General features: G+C 43.2%; 1 protein-coding gene across 14 annotated transcripts in view; it reads left to right on the plus strand.

Moving 5' to 3' along the window:
- The window catches only part of DMD (dystrophin), a 2,565,910-nt gene that overhangs the window by 2,401,662 nt on the left and 145,114 nt on the right, over positions 1-19,134 (plus strand). For 10 of the 14 annotated variants that reach the window (XM_043895268.1, XM_043895262.1, XM_043895270.1 and 7 more), the window contains one exon: positions 17,768-17,829. In XM_043895268.1, the coding sequence (XP_043751203.1) occupies positions 17,768-17,829 (62 nt within the window). Of the gene's footprint in view, positions 1-11,569; positions 11,727-17,767; positions 17,830-19,134 lie in introns of those variants that run through there. The other 4 variants (XM_043895272.1, XM_043895276.1, XM_043895273.1 and 1 more) reach the window with 2 other exon arrangements.

The raw sequence follows: 19,134 nt of genomic DNA on the forward strand, positions 1-19,134 counted from the left end.
TCTGAGGTTTTGCTTGTCTGTAAAGCTTTTGATTTCTCCTTCATATTTGAATGAGATCCTTGCTGGCTACAGTAATCTGGGTTGTAGGTTTTTCTCTTTCATCACTTTAAGTATGTCCTGCCATTCCCTTCTGGCTTGAAGAGTTTCTATTGAAAGGTCAGCTGTTATCCTTATGCGGATCCCTTTGTGGGTTATTTGTTGTTTTTCCCTTGCTGCTTTTAATATTGTTCTTTGTGTTTGATCTTCGTTAATTTGATTGATGAGAACTGGTGAAGCTATGGAGCAATAAAAGACTATGTTATTGCTAAAAAAAAAAATGTGTCTTGGCGTGTTTCACCTTGGGTTAATCCTATTTGGGACTCTCTGGGTTTCTTGGACTTAGGTGGCTAATTCCTTCCCCATTTTAGGGAAGTTTTCAGCTATGATCTCCTCAAGTATTTTCTCATGGCCTTTCTTTTTGTCTTCTTCTTCTGGGACTCCTATGATTTGAATGTTGGGGCATGCACTTCCCAGGTCTACGCCACTCAGGTTCAGGTTCTTGGGTACTCCACAAAGGCACAGACTCAGTTGGGCCTGTTTTTGTGCCCTTCCCAAGTCAGAGCAGCCAGGTGACCAGATGCTTGGCGAGCACAGTCTCCCCAGGTACAGCGCATCTTATCACCTCCCTGGTCTCAGCCGCTTGGTTTCCTGGGTGCACAGCAGGAGCGCCATCTCATTTGTGCCATGTGTCTCCTCTGGGGAGCTGATCTCTGGCTGCAACCCTCCTGGCAGATGTCAACCGTCCAGGATCCCAGGAAGACTTGGTTAGCAACCGGGAGCCTGCTCACAATTTCGTAGGGGATGCCATCTCTGGGGCTAAGTTTGCCCCTTGCCTTTGGGCTCGCCTGCCTCTCTGCCTCTGGCAGGGGATGGGCCGGTCCACAGCCAGCTAGCTCTCCTCTGGTATTTGCTCATTCCTTTGTTCTGTGAGTGGGCCCAGTAGTGCCTTAGGTTGGAGCTTTTCATGGGAAAGTTCTTTCTCTCTTTCTCTTTCCTTTTGCTTCCCCCCCGCCCCCTCCGGCTATCCCATGGTTTGGGTTGCTATCTCAAGGTAGCTCCCTCAGATTGCCCTCGGCATTCAGGCACAGTCCTTACCCTAAGCAATGCAGCCCGTGCTTCCCTGTTCAGCCCCCACTTGCTGGTGGTGGACGCAAGCATCTGGGCTACTTTTCTACTGGGAGTTGCAGTTAGGTGCATAATCTGTGGGGTTTATTTATTTATTTTTTCCTCCCAGTTACATTCCCCCCTGAGATTCCAAAATTCCCCACAGACCTGCCAGTGAGAGGGTTTCCTGGTATTTGGAAACTTCTCCTCTTTTACAACTCCCTCCCTGGAATGGGTCTCCATCCCTAACTCTTTTGTCTCTCTTTTTATCTTTTATATTTTGTCCTACCTCTTTTTGAAGACAATAGGCTGCCTTTCTGGGTGCCTGGTGTCCTCCGCCAGTGTTCAGAAGTTGTTTTGTGGTATTCACTCAGCATTCAAATGATCTTTCGAGGAATTTGTGGGGGGGAAGGTGGTCTCCCTGTCCTATTCCTCTGCCATCTTAGGACTGCCTCTCCCCTCCGTATCCGGCTTTTTAAGCTTTTAATTCATCCCTGTTGTATGAAGTTGTTTCTCATTGCTGTATAATATTCCATTGTGTAAATGTGCTAAATGTTACAATCTACTGTTGATGGACATATGACACCAAAAAGAAATATCATAAGCATCCTAAAATGTGTCTTTTGGTGAACATATGTATATATCCATTTTGGAAATATATTAAGAAGTGAAGTTTCTGGGTCATAGCAAATATATATGTTCAGCTTTTATACAGTCTGCCAAACAGTTTTCCAATGTGGTTATTATACCAACCAACTTAAATTCCTATCAGCAAGCATGAGAGTTCTAGTTCCTTCATGTACCTCCAAACACTTTGTGGTGTTTGTCTTTCTCATTTTGGCTGGTGTACATAACTAAATTTACTAGGTATACCAAACTGTGTGGTCTTCAAATCTGGGTTGTAACTTTTCCTCACTTCTTCATATTTCATTCTGTTTCCTTAACCCTGAATTTTATCTATTAATTTTTGAAATTTATGCAGTCTCAGAAGTTACCCTAGAGGCTCTGTGGAACATGAGGTGTAAATACACATATAGTATTAATACAAATCTGAATCCTCAGCTAATGATGTCATTATCAAAAATCCTAGTCTTCCCTCCCCTCCAGTCCTCACCTCCAATTAGCTAAAAAGCAGCATTGATTCTGTCCCATAATCTGTCTTGAATTCAACCTTCCCACCAATTTCCAGTGACACTTTGTTAGCTCAGGCCTTTATCATCTCATAACTGGACTATTGTAAAAGTCTCTATAGCATATATTTCCATTCTAATCCACACCCTCTTTTCCAGGCTTATTTCTTCCCACCCCAAATTTAATTCTGTTCAAAGAGAAGAATATTCAAAGTATGTGCCATGTGCTCAGTTGCTTCAGTTGTGTCTGACTCTTTGTGACCCTACGGAGCCTGCCAGGCTCCTCTGTCCAAGGTGATGCCAATTTTTCCCTTTCTAGCCAACACATGAGAAGAAGCTTCTAAGGGATGAGAGTAATTTCAAGCTGTAAGGACCTAGATTTCCACACTACAAGCTTGACAATAAATCAAGTTTGTGATTTCATATTCTAATGGGACAGTTGGTATTTTCTGTGTATTAGCCTTCCTGAGACATAAAATCCAATATTGGCCCAATACTTTTTTGTATTCCAGAAAAGTTTAACTGATTTCATAACACAGCAGTACGTTAACTTTTCCCAAAAAAAATCTATGCCTTAGTAAATTATTAACATGAGAGATTAGCTCACAATCAACTTAAGAAACTTCCTTTAGCTCTTCTTACACTAACAGAAACATGCATGAAGCCTGATGGTGTAAGCCTAGTTAGCTCTTAATTGAAATGTATGTCCCTTAATCCCAAGAGGTCAAACTAACCACCTCTCTCTTTTGGCTTTTTCCCCCTCCATTTCTGTATTTATAATCTATCTGATATTGGGCTTCATCATGTATGAATCTGTCTCAACTAGATTGTAAGCTCCTTCAGGTCAGTGCCATATTTGAGTCCTTCTGGTGAGAGGAACCTGATTACAGTGTTGAAATATTAAAATATTTCCAAGTCCATCCTCCAGACACTTTCCAGGTGTTACTAATGATAATGAAAAATGAGAAGAGTTTGACTGATAAGCAAAGACATATGTAAGTGCTCCATAAATATACCACGATTGCAGTCATTTAAAGAAATGAATATACGGGAATATTTAGCAGCAAAGCTTAGTCTAGGTATGGGACATGAAAAAGACTTCTTGGGAATTTGTGAATTAGTTAAAATTCTTTGCATTCATATTTCCCTTTGATCTTCAAAAAGTGTCTGGACAAAACTAGAGCTGAAGTATAAGATTCAGCCCTTGGTAAATCATTACTTGGTTAAATTGGTTTTTAACCTCCATTTCCCTTTCTTGTGGGGAATTCCTCCCACATCCTGGCTAATCAAGGCCTGCACTCAGAGTCCTTCTCTACCAGAGTGTAAGGAATCTTTCTCTCCTGCTGTCCCCCATGAAACCAACACTCACTTGTTCTTTGGGGTTCTGCTCTCTGCCAATAGGAATGTGAATACATCTTTTAACATGTGTGAATAGTCTTGCTATTTTAGCCTCACCCCCAAAATAAGACCTTTGGGAAAAAAAAAAAAGACCTTTTGATGTGAACTTTACTCCTATCTTAGGCTGATGGTTAGTGATTTATTTCCCCCACCATCAAAAAAATCTTATTTTACCCATTTGTTTCCCTCTTAAATGTAAAAAACAAAAGAAAGAAAGGGTCCCTTTGCAACTTGCTTTAAAGAGAAAAGACTAAAACTCTTAGATCTCTCCTTTTCCTTCATACACAGTCTAAAAACGAAAAGTTAAAGTGACAGTGCTAAATTTATTTCGTGCTGTATTCCTAACAGTATTCCTGAACTTCTTGGGTTTCCTTTAAGGAAATACGGCTTCCCTGGTGGCTCAGATGGTAAAGAATCTGCCTGCAATGCGGGAGACCCGGGTATGATCCCTGGGTCAGGAAGATCCCCTGGAGAAGGGAATGGCAACCCACTCCAGTGTTCTTGCCTGGAGAATCCCATGGATAGAGGAGCCTGGCAGGCTACAGTTCATGGGGTCGTGAAGAGTCGGACACGACTGAGCACTTTCACTTCAGGAAATATACCTACCGAACTGGCTACTTGGCATGAACAGAATATCCCCCAGCCGTCCAATCGCTTTCATAGTCAATATGTGATTTGACCCGTACTCTGGCCTCCTGCAATAATGTCTGAATTTTACCACCAGAGCTCCAGAGGCGTTAAGTAACTGGTCTCAAAGGGTTAAGTGACTGGCCTCTAGGGGCAGAATTGGTCTAGAGCTCTGCCTTGCTCGGGTTAATGCTTCTGCTAGAATGTGGAGCTACGCTGGCTGAAGATTAAGAAGCTGCTTTTGATTCTGGTAGATATTCATCTTAAAGGAAAAAAAACCCCTAGTATCTTCATACGGTAGCATTTGAATATTAAATTTTCCTTATCTGTTTCAATTTAAGAGGACTTCCTTGTTCACTTAATTGACTGGTAATTCCTTTGTTTACTACCCCCCCACCCCACCCCCAATCTCAGGATCTCAAGAACCAATTCAGAAGTATTAAAAATGGTTACATTAGGATTTAACTTTTTTTTTTTTTAATGAAGTTCGACTATTTCAGAAAGGGGTAATTTAGGCAGGAATGTATGTAGAATTTCACATTTTAATTAAAAAGCCTCAAAATGAAATGAACCTCTGACAGTAACAGATGACTACCTCTAAAAGCTGCCTTACTATCTGATGTATGTTCAGTATTTTCTTGTGGATAATAAGTCCTATGACTTGTTTCAAGAAAAGTGACAGGACTAAAACAATTAAAAAAAGACAAAGCTGCTCTTTTTTAATCATATGCTCATAAATAAAACTGGGTTCTGAATTATTGCCACAGAAGCAACTGACAAAGTATAAGTAAATCACTCTAAGAACCCAAGCTGTTCTTGCTTTATTTTTTTTTGAACATTCAAACCAAATCTCTAACTGAGTCCAATGATGAATTTCCTTTGACAAATAAATATTTGCAAAGTATGAAATATAGACTTTGTGTGCTTCCTAAGGCCAAAGCATAGTGTTTAAACTAAAATTTAATATTTTTCTCTCTCCTCAACTACACCAAAATAAGAACATAACTTAAAAATAATTCTCTCTTGTAGCAGACTGTCCATTAATCATGCTTTAGATAATATTGGCTTTGTGAGTATTCAGGTAGAAAGAAAAACTGTAATTTCTAGATTGATCAGAAAACCTGAGAGTATTTATGGATTGGAAGAAAACAATAAAATCTGGCAAAATGGGATTTTCTGTAACCCCCATTATGAAGTCACGAAAGGTACGTCTTTCAACAGCCTCCCACTTTCCTAGGAAAATTCTTCATGTGGTGATCAGCTTGGGTAGATCAAAGAGTTAATCTACTTGTGATTTGAGAAAAGACTTCCTTTTTTTTTTTTTTTTGGTTAGGGTGGTGTGTGGGAGGAAGGTAGGAAGAGGCCCCAGAATGAAGTCACTAATTGGGGTTTTCACCTGCTGTGAGTCTAATCGAATACAAAGCCTTATTTGTAGCTGAAGAGGAAGGCAGATTATGCAGAGTGTCAGAATTTCTGCCTAGTTTTAAAATTCCTGTTATTTGGCACTGCCATTTGGGAAAGGCAGACTAATAGTTACAGCTTTGAGCTATCCTTAAGGTGGACCAGGAATGCAGATCTGCCTGAACCACCTTAACCAGTATCCATGTTGAGCCGTTGAGCTGGAGGTGGTGGGTTCCCTATACCTGGGTAGCTCTGTAGTTGGCAGGCTAATAGGTACACAGCAGAATTCTTTGCCAGGGAGGAACTGCTGGGCCTGTGAGGTTAATGGAGTGTGGCTTGATTTTAGTGAAGATGCTAAACTTCACATCTTTTCTAGATGTTCAGTCTGATATAGGTGGCTCGGTGAAGCTTTGAAAGATCTTATTAGAAGAATACTGTTTGAGAGAGAAGCCCAGTGCCACTTCCTCTGGAGCCTGTGTGCTGAAATCTCTGGTTCACATGGTAGCTGGCTCAGAGAACTTTGCTCAGTCTGGCTTACTCTGCCTCCCTGCAGGGGAAGAGCCTGGAAAAATAGGCTTTTGTGTGGGTGTGAAGTACGCTGTGTCTGAATGTGGAGGTCCCTTCATTTACCAGTTAATGCGAACTGACTGGATATGCTGATATCCCCAAGATGTGGGGTTTCAGATTGATCGAAAGGGATTTTTACACATATTTTAATTAGCACACCATGGTATTTGCCCTAACAATGACTCACCATCACTGGAAGCATTTGTTAGACGTCTGATTCACTGTTCATGGCTAATACTTGTACTGTGCAAAGAGAAACACGAGATCCTTATGTGTTTACTGGATAGATAGCCAAATGTTGAAATTTTACTATAAACTGTGTATTAGGCTTAATTGAAGTAATACCTATATTCCAAATGAATTTTTATAAAATGGCGCAGGTTATATACTTAAGATTGAGATTCCTAGGTGGTGCTAATACTGAAGAACACGCCTCCCAATGCAAGAGACTTTGAGAGGTGGGTTCAATCCCTGAGTTGGGAAGATCCCCTGGAAGAGGGCACAGCAACCCACTGCAGTATTCTTGCCTGCCATGGACAGAGGAGCATGGCAGGCTACAGTCCATGGGGTGGCAGAATCGGGGACATGACTGAAGTGATTTAGCATGCATTCATACTTAAGATTAGTGAAGAAACAAAAAGCAGTTTGGATGGAGACTCTTGGAGCCAGAAGGAAGCTGGACCCTAGCAGGTGGTGAAGTCCTTCAGGGCCATATCCAGGCAAGTCCCCACTGCAGACCATTCCCTGTCTTTTCCTTTCCCTTGCTGATCCTCATTTCACCCTGGTAAAGTCAGGCTAACATTGAAACCACAAGTAGCTCAGAAGAAAAGGGATGTGTTGGTGGAAGCTAGGAACAGCCTGGCCTCTACCCTTGAATGTTCACACACACACACACATACACTTAAATGGAATCATCCAAACCCATGCCATGCATTACTGCCATGTCCAAAGGATAGCTCTATTCCTGCCATCTTCCCTCTGAGTTCGACTCGGGTGTCCACCTGCCTTTCACATCACACCGCCATCTCTGAGCCATCAGGCTCAAGACTGAACTCATCATCTCTCCCTGACCCTCTTCTGCCTAAATCTGTCCCCCTCTGGCTGAAAGTGCTGGCTTGGTGAGTGTTACTCACCCAATCTTGGGAGTCACCCTAGAACAATAATGCTCAAATCATCCTCCACCTTGGCTGCATGTCACAATCACCTGGAGAGCCTTAAAAGTCCCAGTGCCCAGGGCCAATTAAATTACAACCTCAGGGTGGTAAGACCCAGGCATCTGAATTTTTAGCATTCCCCATGTGATTCCAGTGGCAGCCAGACTTGAGGACCATGGCCCTAGATCTTCCTTCTAGCTCATGTATATGTCCGATCAGTCAAGGCTCCTGTAGTTTGAACACTGCTGTATTATTTCCCCACTCTCTGCCACTGTCATTGTTCAGATCCTCCTCATGCCGCAGTCAATGTGTATCTGGTGTCCTAATTCCAGACTCTTCTGATTCAGCCCTGCACCATTGCCAGAGTGATTTTTCTGAAAGACGAATCTGACAGAGCCACACTCATGCTTAAATTCCTTCCTTATAAAGCTCACCCATACCTTTTAGCATGCAGGTCAAACTTTGGATCAGCACACCAGGTCCTTCCCAATGTGCCCACCTCTCTAATCCCTACCTTGACATTCTCCCAGAGATCAAGGAGAGCCCTAAAGCCCTGAGAAAGAATCATCTGTTTCTTGTCTGTTTCTTGCTGTGATCACCATTTATAATTACTGACTTGCTTTTACCCCCAGTAGGCCAGAATCTCCTTTGGGGCCTGAGGAGGCTTCTAGAAATATCTATCCAGTGACCAAGTCTAATCTCCTTTTCAGCTCCAACTGGTGGAGTTAACTTTCTCCTTGATGGTGGTCCCTACTCAGCAACCAGCCAAGTACCCCAGAGGGTGACTTTGACTGGGTGGGTCCCTGTTTGATCTGGGTCCTGGGAGAAAAAACAGATCATACACTCAAAAGTGGTACTTGAAGAAAGTGTGGTGAAAGACTATTTACTAAAACCTGAGCACTGCAGGAGAAAGAACAAGGGTGAGAGGAGGGAATGGTTTAAGGAACTTGGAGCATGCTGATGCTGTAGAAATGACTACGCAGCGAGACTCATGGCCAAGCATAAACTCGGCCACTGGCAGGCTTAAGACCAACAGGAGGGAGGTTGGGGAGTAAATACCCCAACATCTCTCTCCTCCTACCCTTTCATCTCCTGCTATAGGCCTTTCATCACTGCTTCCCATTGGCTGAAAGTGAAAGAAAGCCAAAGGGCAAGAGAGCCTGATTGATGCCATCCACAGAGGTCCAACCCCCTGGGCCACAGAGCAGGGTGGAAAAGGGTATAGAACAGAGCTGGAAGAGAGAATGGGGATATACCCAGTATAGTCCCTTTGATCAGAGAGGTCCTCCTTTTTCTAAGTACTAACAACGTTTAAGTGGTTCAAAGACGAGTTTGGTGTATGGAAAAATGTACTAGGTGGCCTTCCTAGACCTTATCCTATTTAATTCCTTCCTTACCTCTGTTTCTAGCAAATTGACTCTCCTCTGCTGTCAGCCAGCAGTGGGATCGTTTATGAGTACACAAGAAAACATACAGATCTTCCTCCACAGTAGGAGAAGCCACTTCTCTGCACAGCAGCCTGACAGAATGGCTAATTACATGGGCCTTGAAGCCAGACTCCCTAGTTCCAATCTTTGCACGGTCACATTCCAGCCATGGTACTAGGGACCAGTAGCTTGTGGTAGGTTTTAAAAGCAGGATTTAAACTTAAGTTGCTTTATGCTCTGTGGTTCACATCAAAATAGTAATAATGAGGAGGAAGAGGAGAGCTACTACAAGCAAGCAATTAATGTTTTATCATACATGGCATCACTATATAATTGATATATGAAATGAAGATATATAAATTATATTCTTTTCTTAATGGCTTTCCCTAATAAGCAAAATTGATAATCTAACTGAAATAAATAGCAAAACAGTTGCTGTGATGCCCTTTTCATTTCTTAATAATGCTTTCTGTGTTTAGTTTTGAAAATAACATTGAGATTTGGGAAGAAGCCTTCAAAGTGCCTATAACGCCAGTCTAAAAAAGAACCTAAAGATGTATTTTTGAGGATTGCCATCTGTCAAATGTAAAAGGAAATCTGAATAGTAATTTCTAATTTTCCTTTTTTTCCCCCAGTAAATTGTTTCGAGTAGTTTTCTAGCTGGACACTGAGAAAGTAGACTTGAGCATTGATTTAAGAGAAACATAGCAGAATTCCCGAATCTTAAGCAGGTAATTTTAAAGTGTAAAACAAACCAGAAAGGAAGAGAAAGACAATGTTTCCTAGTATTTACAAATGTGCATGCTGGGAGGTTTGCATCTTTTCATTGGAATACATATAAACAATATTTAAGTCATTCACTTGCTACATTGACACAGATATGACATCACTGATTAACTGCAAAGGCCACCACACCACTTCATTATCACAGAACACGAATCCCTTTTCACCAAAGATAGGGGCAGACCTAGAATCTCCAGTGAGACCAAGGGACAGCCTCACGCAAAGCCAGTTCTGGTGTGCCCTCTGCCCCCAGACCTTAATAGCAGCTGAGTCCACAATTCACTGGCTCAAAATAACTAAAAGATAGCAGTAATGTCTCAGTGTATCAGGTACAATGCCAGAAGGGCCCTGCGTGTGTGTTCAGTTGTGTCTGACTCTTTGTGACCCCATGGACTATAACCCACCAGGCTCCTCTGTCCATGGAATTCTCCAGACAAGAATACTGGAGTGGGTTGCCATTTCCTCCTCCAGGGAATCTGCCCGGCTTAGGGATCGAACCTGAAGCTCCTATGGTGCCTGCATTGGCAGATGGATTCTTTAGCACTCAGCCACCTGGGAAGCCCCAAGAAGTGCCCTAATTGTTTTAAAATAGCAACACCAATCAGACCTGCATGCATGGTGTCTTCCCTATAAAGTTTATATTTGTATGTGATTTGTCAAGTGTAATGAAGAAACTTCGCACTCCCTTTCCCTTTGGTTCACGCACATTATTTTTGCCTCTTTTGCTGCGATGTAGCAGATAGGAAAAGGAGATTGATAGCTAGAGTCCTTTCAGCTCAAATATTCTGGCCTAGAAGGGGTGAGGGGGAAATGTTGAGAAAAAGAGAGGACATTTAAAAAGAAAAAGGGAACCCTTTAAACTGTAAGCTGAAGAAGAATGAATCAACCAGAACAGAGAGTGAAAACGAAATGGTTGAAAGACTATAAAAAGAAAAGCAGGCCCACAAAATAAATGGACAAACAGGGACAATGAAACCACTAAGGAAGTTTATCTGAAAATACCCGTTGGACTCTTTAATCAAAGATATTATGTGAAGGTTGAGAAAAATTCTTGTGCTCATGAAGGCTTTCTTCTCGTCCGAATATTTCCAAGCTTGTCACAATTTTGCATAGTTAACCTGTGTCGTCATATTGCAAACTCTGCAATTAGAAGTATTTGAACTACCAGGCCCTGTAACTTTTCCAATAGAATGTTCCATTGGAAAAGGTTTCCTTTTAGATTTCTCTGAAGGATACTAAAAGATCACACTGTACCACACCATTGGTGGTGGTTTTTATTTAAAGAGTCTATACTACTGGTTCTCAAAGTTCACTGTGCTCAGAGTTTCTGATTCAGTAGCTCTCTCTGGGCTGGAGCCCAGGGAATTTTCATTTTGAAGTTCCCAGGCGATGCTGCTGGCCCTGGGACTCCCGGATGAGAATCACTGCTCTGTCACAAATACACAAATGCTTCCTTAAAACCTATTTAGCCCAGGAAGAATGAAACTAGAATTTCATGTCCTTACAGCTCTATCAGTTTAATCTTCGATTGGGGCAAGGCGGGGGGAGGAAGAATTATGCTGGTGAATTTTTTCTCTTTCACTCTTTAAAAAGCAAACTCTTGAGCCCACACACTTAATTATCTGCGATGAGGTCATTTGCACCTAGGTCATTTATTTAGGCAACAAGTTGTCTCGCTGGAGGATTTAAGGGGGTGCTGGTAGGGCAATGTGTGGCTTCCAGGTTCCGGGCACTACCTTAAATCTCCTGCTCCGTCTTTCTTTTGCTTTTCTCTTTTTCCTATCCGTTATGAAAGACCCGACTGCCTACTGCCGGGTCTCCGGGAGTCCGGGTTCCCAGGGCGCTAGGTAGGGGCGGAGCCCGGCCCAGCCCCGCCCCGTCTGCCTGCAGCGCCCCCTCCCGCGCGCCGCCCGCCCGCCTGCTAGCCCGCGCCGGCTCCTCCGCAGTGCTTTCAGCTTCGAGCCTGGGCGGCGGCGGCGGCAGCAGCGGCGGCGCTCGACTTTCGGGGAGCCCGGCGGCTCTGGGAAGCTCACTACTCCGCTCACGCCCTCCCCCGACCGCGGAGCCCTAGCAGCCATGAGGGAACAGCTCAAAGGGTAAGTGCACCGCGCCGCCCTCAGATCGCCGCAGTCCGTGCACTTGTGGCACGAGCAGGGTGCTGGCAGAGGCGGCCAAAACTTACACTCGCGTGGCGGCTCGACCCCGGGCTCCGGCCGGCCGGCGATCAGGGCAAGGTCCCCCCGCGGCGCCGCAGCAGGTGCGCCCCCGGGGCTCCCCCCTCCCCCCCGGCGCCCGCCTCGCTGGGAGCCCTTTCCCCCGACTTTGGGACGGGCTCGGAGAGAAAAGGCTGATGTCTCGCAGTACCCAGAGGGGACAGAACGTTCCCCACGCGGGGACTGGGGCTGCGGGAGCTTTTTGCTGCTTTCTGTGCTGTGTGGACGCAAATCAGCCAGGCTTCCTAAACCGTCTCCAGACCTCGCAGAAGGAAGGGGCGCGCCAGGCTCTACCTTCCATTGCGCTGCAAGTGCCAAAAGGTCAACTTTCTGCCTGATTTCTTCCGAGGATTCCAACTGACATTTCCCTGGTTGCATTTTCTACTGTGTTCGTGCCATGCCCCAAGACTTGGAGAAATCAGGAGAGAAAGAAAAGGCAAGGAGAGCCCAAAAGTCAAGGATTTGACATAGAGGATTTGGGGTGTTTTTTTTTTTTTCCTTTGCCCTCTGGGGCTGAAAGTGGAGTCATTTCGGGGTGTCCTTCTCCAGGTGTCTATGCCGTCTTTAAGCAAAGTTTGTCATTCTTGGTCGAATCATGACAATGAAAAGAGCAGGACACTGTTTATCTCCATTCAATTTGAAGTTAAGTTTGAAGCTTGATTTGAAAGGGTTTGGTTGCCCAAGAGAGACATATTATTAATTATAAAATACTTTAAAGTGGAAAAAAAATTCATCCAGGGTAAGTGATAAACCGAAGTCTTTAAGTGAAATAAACATATGTGGCCAACAAGCTCTTCTTGGTCTCTCGGCTTCTTTATCCCTGTGGCCTCTCCCTGTCACTCCCCATCACCCTTTCTTTTTCGTCTAGGTTTTTTATTTCCTTGTCCCAAATGCCCTCTTTGGAGGATCCGGTTGCTCTTGGAAAAGCAGAAGAGCAAATGAAACAACATGGCTATATGAAAGGTTTCTGACCCTTGATCACCATAGAATTGGTTTCAGTCAGCATTGTTTGATCTTGGATAGGACACGACCCTGAAGTGAAATTGCTTTGGCCGAAGTTGAGGGTGGGTGGGAGTTAAGCCCTGAAAAGCAAACAGAATGGAAGAGGAATAACAGCTGGAACAGTCACGGAGACAATCATCTTTGCCCTGGCTTGAGCCAAACAGAACAAAATGTTAATAGTGACAGGGAGCAAGAAATGGGGACTAGAATAGGGTATCGGATGCTTACACTGACACCCACCCCCTCTAAACCCCATACCCACAGTAGCAGAAACTTTTAAATATATTTTCCCATTCCCACCCTTCGAGTCTTCCAGCAGTGGCAGCCAAGTTCAGCATTCAGCATGCAAATGCCAAGGTTTCTCTAGAAAAAGAGTCTGATCCCCAGATTAAAGGGAAATGATTTTGTGTGTGTGGATCAATGGGCTCCAGATTATATATGAAGCCAAACTCTAATCCTCTGCAAATCACAAGAGAACGCTACCTTTATATCGCTGCATAGGGATCACTTTCCTCCCTGGGAAATAGTGGAAAGATATTTTTTAAAAAGGCAACTGTTTGGAATATTTTCAGTACCAAATAACAGTGGTGGCAGAAGAAATCTTAGTTTAATTAGGTAACTGCCATTTTCCTGGGGAGAACAGTGGAATTTTGTTACTTTTTCTAAGTGTTTAGTATTTGTTTTTAAAGAAACTAAAAAAAGCAATTCCAGTAAGTCTGATATTCCAGCACTGGTAGTAGGAACAGCTCTGAGATGGTTATAATAACCTTACACACTACTTAAAACTAAAGAAGGTGAGAGAAAATTTAAATTGTGTGGCAGGAAATTAGGTCAGTCCTGTGCTTGATGGAGTAATGCTTTAATTTCTTATTATTGACACGTAGGTGTTGCCAGGGTCTTTTGTCACATCCAGTGATTGTGTATTTTAATTTGTTTTACGTTCTTATCATGGCCCAAAATAAAAGGGAAAATAGAGATTATGGTAGCTCGTACACACTAAAAAAGAGCGGAGGGAGGAGATCAGAGTTTGAAGGCTGTTCAGAGAGGCATATCTGATGCCAGGTTTTGGAACCAGCATGGCCAAAATCAATAACATTTTTTAAAGATTTAAAGGGCATTTTAAGGATTATTTATGAGGCTAGTCTCTGTGAATGCATGTATGGAATTTTGATCTATGTTGAACATCACTGTTTTCAGGAATGCTGAACAAAGCTGTAACATTAACTTGTGAACAGGATTCAGAATTGCCTTTCGAGTTGGACATGGTGTATGGGGAACGCGTTAATGATGTGAAAAGTGAAGTGCAGAAAAGACAGTTGCTTAAAAAGCAGTACCACCACCCGTCCACCGCCACCTCCCCAGCACAGCATATTTTTCTATATTGTCTGTATATTCCAGGTAAACCTGAGCTGCTTCTCATGGAGTTAATGAGGATCCTCTCCTGTTTTTGAAGATAGACACAGAGTCAGATACAGCTGTAAAACCAGTATTGATCAGAGACCAATAATTGATTTGTCCTATAAAGTAGAATGTAGATAGGACTTATGCAGGTTTGTGTTTACCGTTTCATCCTGTTCATACTCATTTTTCCTATCTGTTTAGGAGGTTAAATATGTCCCACCAGGCCTTGGATTCATCAAAAATACCCACATACAGTGAAATGTGTATTTGGTTCTCCATATAGTTACTCCCAAAGCCGAAGTCATTACAGCTATGTTGCCAGTCGTTTTTAGCATTAAATGATTAAAAGATTATTTTTCTAGTTGGGAGGATTAGTCGCACCCTTTATTCTTTTCTTCTTTGCACTTGTGCTCACTTCTTTCACTTACTGCTGGGTTGTAATTGAAATGAAGCTAACCCGGCAAAGGTGAAGTATAGATTTGTTTTTCTAGTTACTTTGCATTGCTTCAAAATAAAAGGTTTGTGTGTTGGAGAGTAAATGAAGATTGACTTTTGGACTGGTTTGAGTTCATTGATGTAGGTTATTTGGATCCCCCAGAATCACAAGTAAGTGGGAGAGAGAATGAGTACCTTGGTAGGACTAACTAGTATCTGGTAGCTCAGGAATGGAATATGGAAGTGGAGGCTTAGAATGTTTTCCTTCTTCCAGTAATGGACATTTCAATTTCTCTGTGGATGGATGGATTAAATGATAATTTCTAAAATCTCTTTCATAATTTTTAATCACTGGAATAAGTGGGGCTTCCCTGGTGGCTCAGTGGCGAAGACTCCACCTGCAATTCAGGAGCCTCCGGAGACCAGGGTTCGGTCCCCGGGTCGGGAAGATCCCCTGGAGGAGGGCATCACAACCCACTCCAGTATTCTTGCTTGGGAAATGGCTTGAACAGAGGAGTCTGGCGGGCTATAGTCCATGAGGTCGCAGAGTCAGACATGACTGAAGCAACTTAGCACGCACGCAGGGAACTAGATCTCACATGCCACAACTAAGACCCAGTGCAGCCAAATAAATAAATATTTTTTAAAAGGTAGAGCTGTAAATCAACAGTCATGAAATCTTCTTTGGAGGGAGGGAGCTCCCTGAAGCTCCCATTCAGTCTCTTCTCCTGTCACTCAGAGGCAGGTTTCTCTTTTCTTTGGGGATCGCATTTGATACAAGTTACTTCTTGCCCGTGTTCCCCCAATTTGACGTCCATTACTGATGGTGGCTTTTCAGACTGGTTCTCTCTGTCTCTGTCAGGTCTGGTTTATCAGCTCAGACAGATGTTTTTCTGCCCATCGATTGAAGATGCTCCAGTCCTCCCACACGTGGTGGAGATGGGGTGTTATAATTACACAGCGTGTGTAATAAGAGCCTGTACATGTGGACACATGTGCTTTCCCCCTCTTCTCCCTCCCTGTCTCCCTGGGGCTCACATATGATGGCCATAGGAAATGGCAGAGGCCTAAATGCAGGGTGGTCTCCATAGCAGGTAACCTCTCCTTGCCGGACACTTGTGTACAGAATTGGTACACAGTCTCATTTGGAGCTTAAAAAAAAATGCCTGAGAATAAGCAACACTTTTTTTTTCTATGAAGCTGCAAGCTGCAGCCTTCTTGTGCTGTGCATATAAAGTACCCGTCCCTCCCACCCCTTCTCCAGATCATAAACCATTGTGGACATGGGGCTTTCTAAAACTCCCTACAGCATGCGCTGCATCTTTTGCTTGTCTTGCTTTGCAAGACTTGGACTCGACTCTGCTACATTCCCTCGGCTGAGAAGCCCCTGTCTACTCCTCACATGCAGATCGCCTCTGTGGAAAAGTCAAACAGAAACGGACAGGTGTGAAAGAGATTGAAGCAGCCCTTCAGCAAGGAACCCTTTCTTGTAAATTTCTTTCACTGGCCTTCACCGTTCACTTACTGATTGGGAAATATCAGAGGGCTGGTCTCTGAAGTTGTGCAGCTTGGGGAACTGCCACACATGTTTGTGTCATTTGTGATTGTGTTCTATTTAGCAGACCACAGTAAATGTTTCTCTGTTTTGCATATTTTCTGTAAAACAGGGGCAGCACATATTGAGCACTGCTTTTGCCCCCTGTGAAAGGTCTTAAGGTGTAGCAGACTTACCACAGTTGGATCCTCATCTCTATCATAATCAACTAATAAAAGCTTTGCTTTCAAGGGGCAGTAATTTGGGAAATCCCATGAACAGAGGTGCCTGGCAAGCTACAGTCCATGGGGGTCACAAGAGTCGGACACGACTGAGCGACTAAAACAACAACTTGGGGGCGCCACATAATAGCAAAAATGACCACATATTGAGTGCCAGAAGGTATCAGTCACTGACCTATACTAAGTCATCCTTTAACACCCCTACGTGAGCGGGGCAGCCCCAAATTTCACAGCTAGTGTGCCACAGAGGCAGTCTAATCCTAAGATTTAACACCTACACTTGACTTTGTTGGCCTCCCCAAGCTCCTCTTTCTGTGTGCAGCCTCTGTGTTTTCTACTCCCCTTCAAGTGTCCACATTTAAGCCATTTCTCCTCTCTCCATCTGCCCCCCACCCTTTTCCCTGAAAGATGATGAATAGGCTCTGCTTATGAGCACCAAAATATCATTCAAGGCTGCATTTTACTGCATCAAAGGCCAGCCAGGTAATCCCCCAAAACTGGAAATACGATGCTGTGGTGATTTATGTAGATGGTCCAAAGTAAAGGAAAAGTATATGTAGTTATCTCTCCCAGGATTATTCCCGGAATCGAATGAGGAACAAAGGTGTTCTGTTCTTTTTGCGGCAGGAGCTGATAGCCGGCAACCACACTTACCTAAACTTCAAGAAATGGAAGGGAACTGTGAATGCTTCATTCAGACCCAAGTAACCATAGGAAAAGGTGCAGTGGTGTAGCGAGTGCTGAGTCAAAAAGACATTCTAAAATAATGGGAAGAGGGAAGATATGATCTATGAGTCGGGCAATGGATAAACCCTAAGCTGACATCATCATGGAGATGAGATCTGGATACAGAGAAGAAAGTAAGGGAAACATGTCAGGGGCAGTGAGAGCAAGTGAGAAGCGAGGCGATTGATTTCTGAAATTAATGTCCAGTATCTCTTTGACAGAGTTGAATAACCCTTGTCTGTGTCCTTTCGGTATGTTCCGAGTTGGATGGCTGAAGAAACCCTGATTTTCAATTATTGATTACATTTCCAGGCCCTTTTCTGATAACAAGTGCACGCAACTTGTGGGCGCAAAAAATAAACAAATGCTGGTTACAAAATCATGATCATATTGCTTTTCCCATTGAAAGCAAAGGTAGGGGCCTTTCTGTTGTAAAATAATTTGTCAGTAGAGGATGGAAGTCCTTTGAAGTCATGAAGCCAAATGATCGAAAAGCATTTTGTGCTTTTTTTTTTTTTTGGTCTCTCTTTTTCTCTACTATTCATTCTAAATTCTAAAGTCTCTCTTTGTGTTTTATGTTTTAGCCACGAGACCCAAACAACTTGCTGGGACCATCCTAAAATGACAGAGCTCTACCAGTCTTTAGGTAAGGACATGGCCATCTTTCCTCCAGATGAAATGATGGATGACTCATAGGATAAAGTAGTTTGTAGTGTGCAAGCCATTTGTTATCTAAATATGTCACTAGATTGTTTTAAGAAGTGAGAAACAGCAGCACCTTTCTATTCAAAATTGACCATCAGCTTTCCTTTTTTCCGAGGTTGGTTAAAAATAAGTTTTAGGATTTCATTGATTCCTGAAAATTCAGTATATCTGAGCAGGTTAAAAGGCCTTACTAGTTTTTTGTTGTTGTTGCTTAAAAGGATGGGAAAAAAGTACTTGCAATGGATGGCAGTTTTTTCCCCCAAAGGAAGAAAACTGTTTCAAGTTGTTCTGATTGATTTCTTCCTTGTGAAACCAAGAAAACACTTTTGCCAAACCACAAATGTTGTGTCAAGGAATTTTCTGCAGTCACTGCAGTGCTCATAATCCTAAACGCATCAGGTTATCAGCATGTACATTTCAATGATTGGTCTACCATGGCTTGTTTTGTGTTTGTGTGAGAGCCTGGCAGCACCCACCCTTCCCATAACTTGGAATTTTTTGAACAGATGCACAGCCTCCAAATAAGGGTGAAACACCAGTCTTTTTAATGCTTGATGAAAGTCCACTCTCTGCCATTTTTGATTCCTCAGGAATAATCTGAACTGAATCCCCTAACGTTGCAACTAGTTGTTGTTTTAATTAAAAATCGTCATGTCTTCTCTACTTCTAAATATTTTTAAACTCTCTTTTTGTGACTAAATGTATTTACAGACTGAAATGCACGAGGTGAACTCTTTGGGTTTTAAGTTATGTGAGAAAACCCATGGGAATCAGGATACTCAGACATACATTTTCAACGTGTGTGTATCCACATATCTGTGTGTAGCTCCTACTGCCCTTCTGCCATCGGTTCCCTTTGGTTAATGAATTCCAGCTATGAAGACAGGGCGTGGGGGCTTCCCAGGTCACTCAGTGGTAAAGAATCTGCCTGCCAATGCGGGAGTCATGGGTTCGATCCCTGGGTCGGGAAAAATCCCCTGGAGGAGGAAATGGCAACCCACTCCAGTATTCTCGCCTGGGAAATCCCATGGACTGAGGAGCCTGGTGGGCTACAGTTCATAGGGTCGCAGAAAGTCAGACACGACTGAGCGACTGAGCATGCACACATGAAGACGGGATAGGAGATGTTAGCGTCTCCCCCACCCTGATTGTTTTCATAAACTTTTTCCAATAAGGACCTACTGTGTAGCACAGGGAACTCTGATCAATATTCTGTAATAACCTAGATGGGAAAGGAAATTAAAAA

This window comes from Cervus elaphus, chromosome X, assembly GCF_910594005.1.
Source record: "Cervus elaphus chromosome X, mCerEla1.1, whole genome shotgun sequence".
Taxonomy (NCBI): Eukaryota; Metazoa; Chordata; class Mammalia; order Artiodactyla; family Cervidae; genus Cervus; species Cervus elaphus.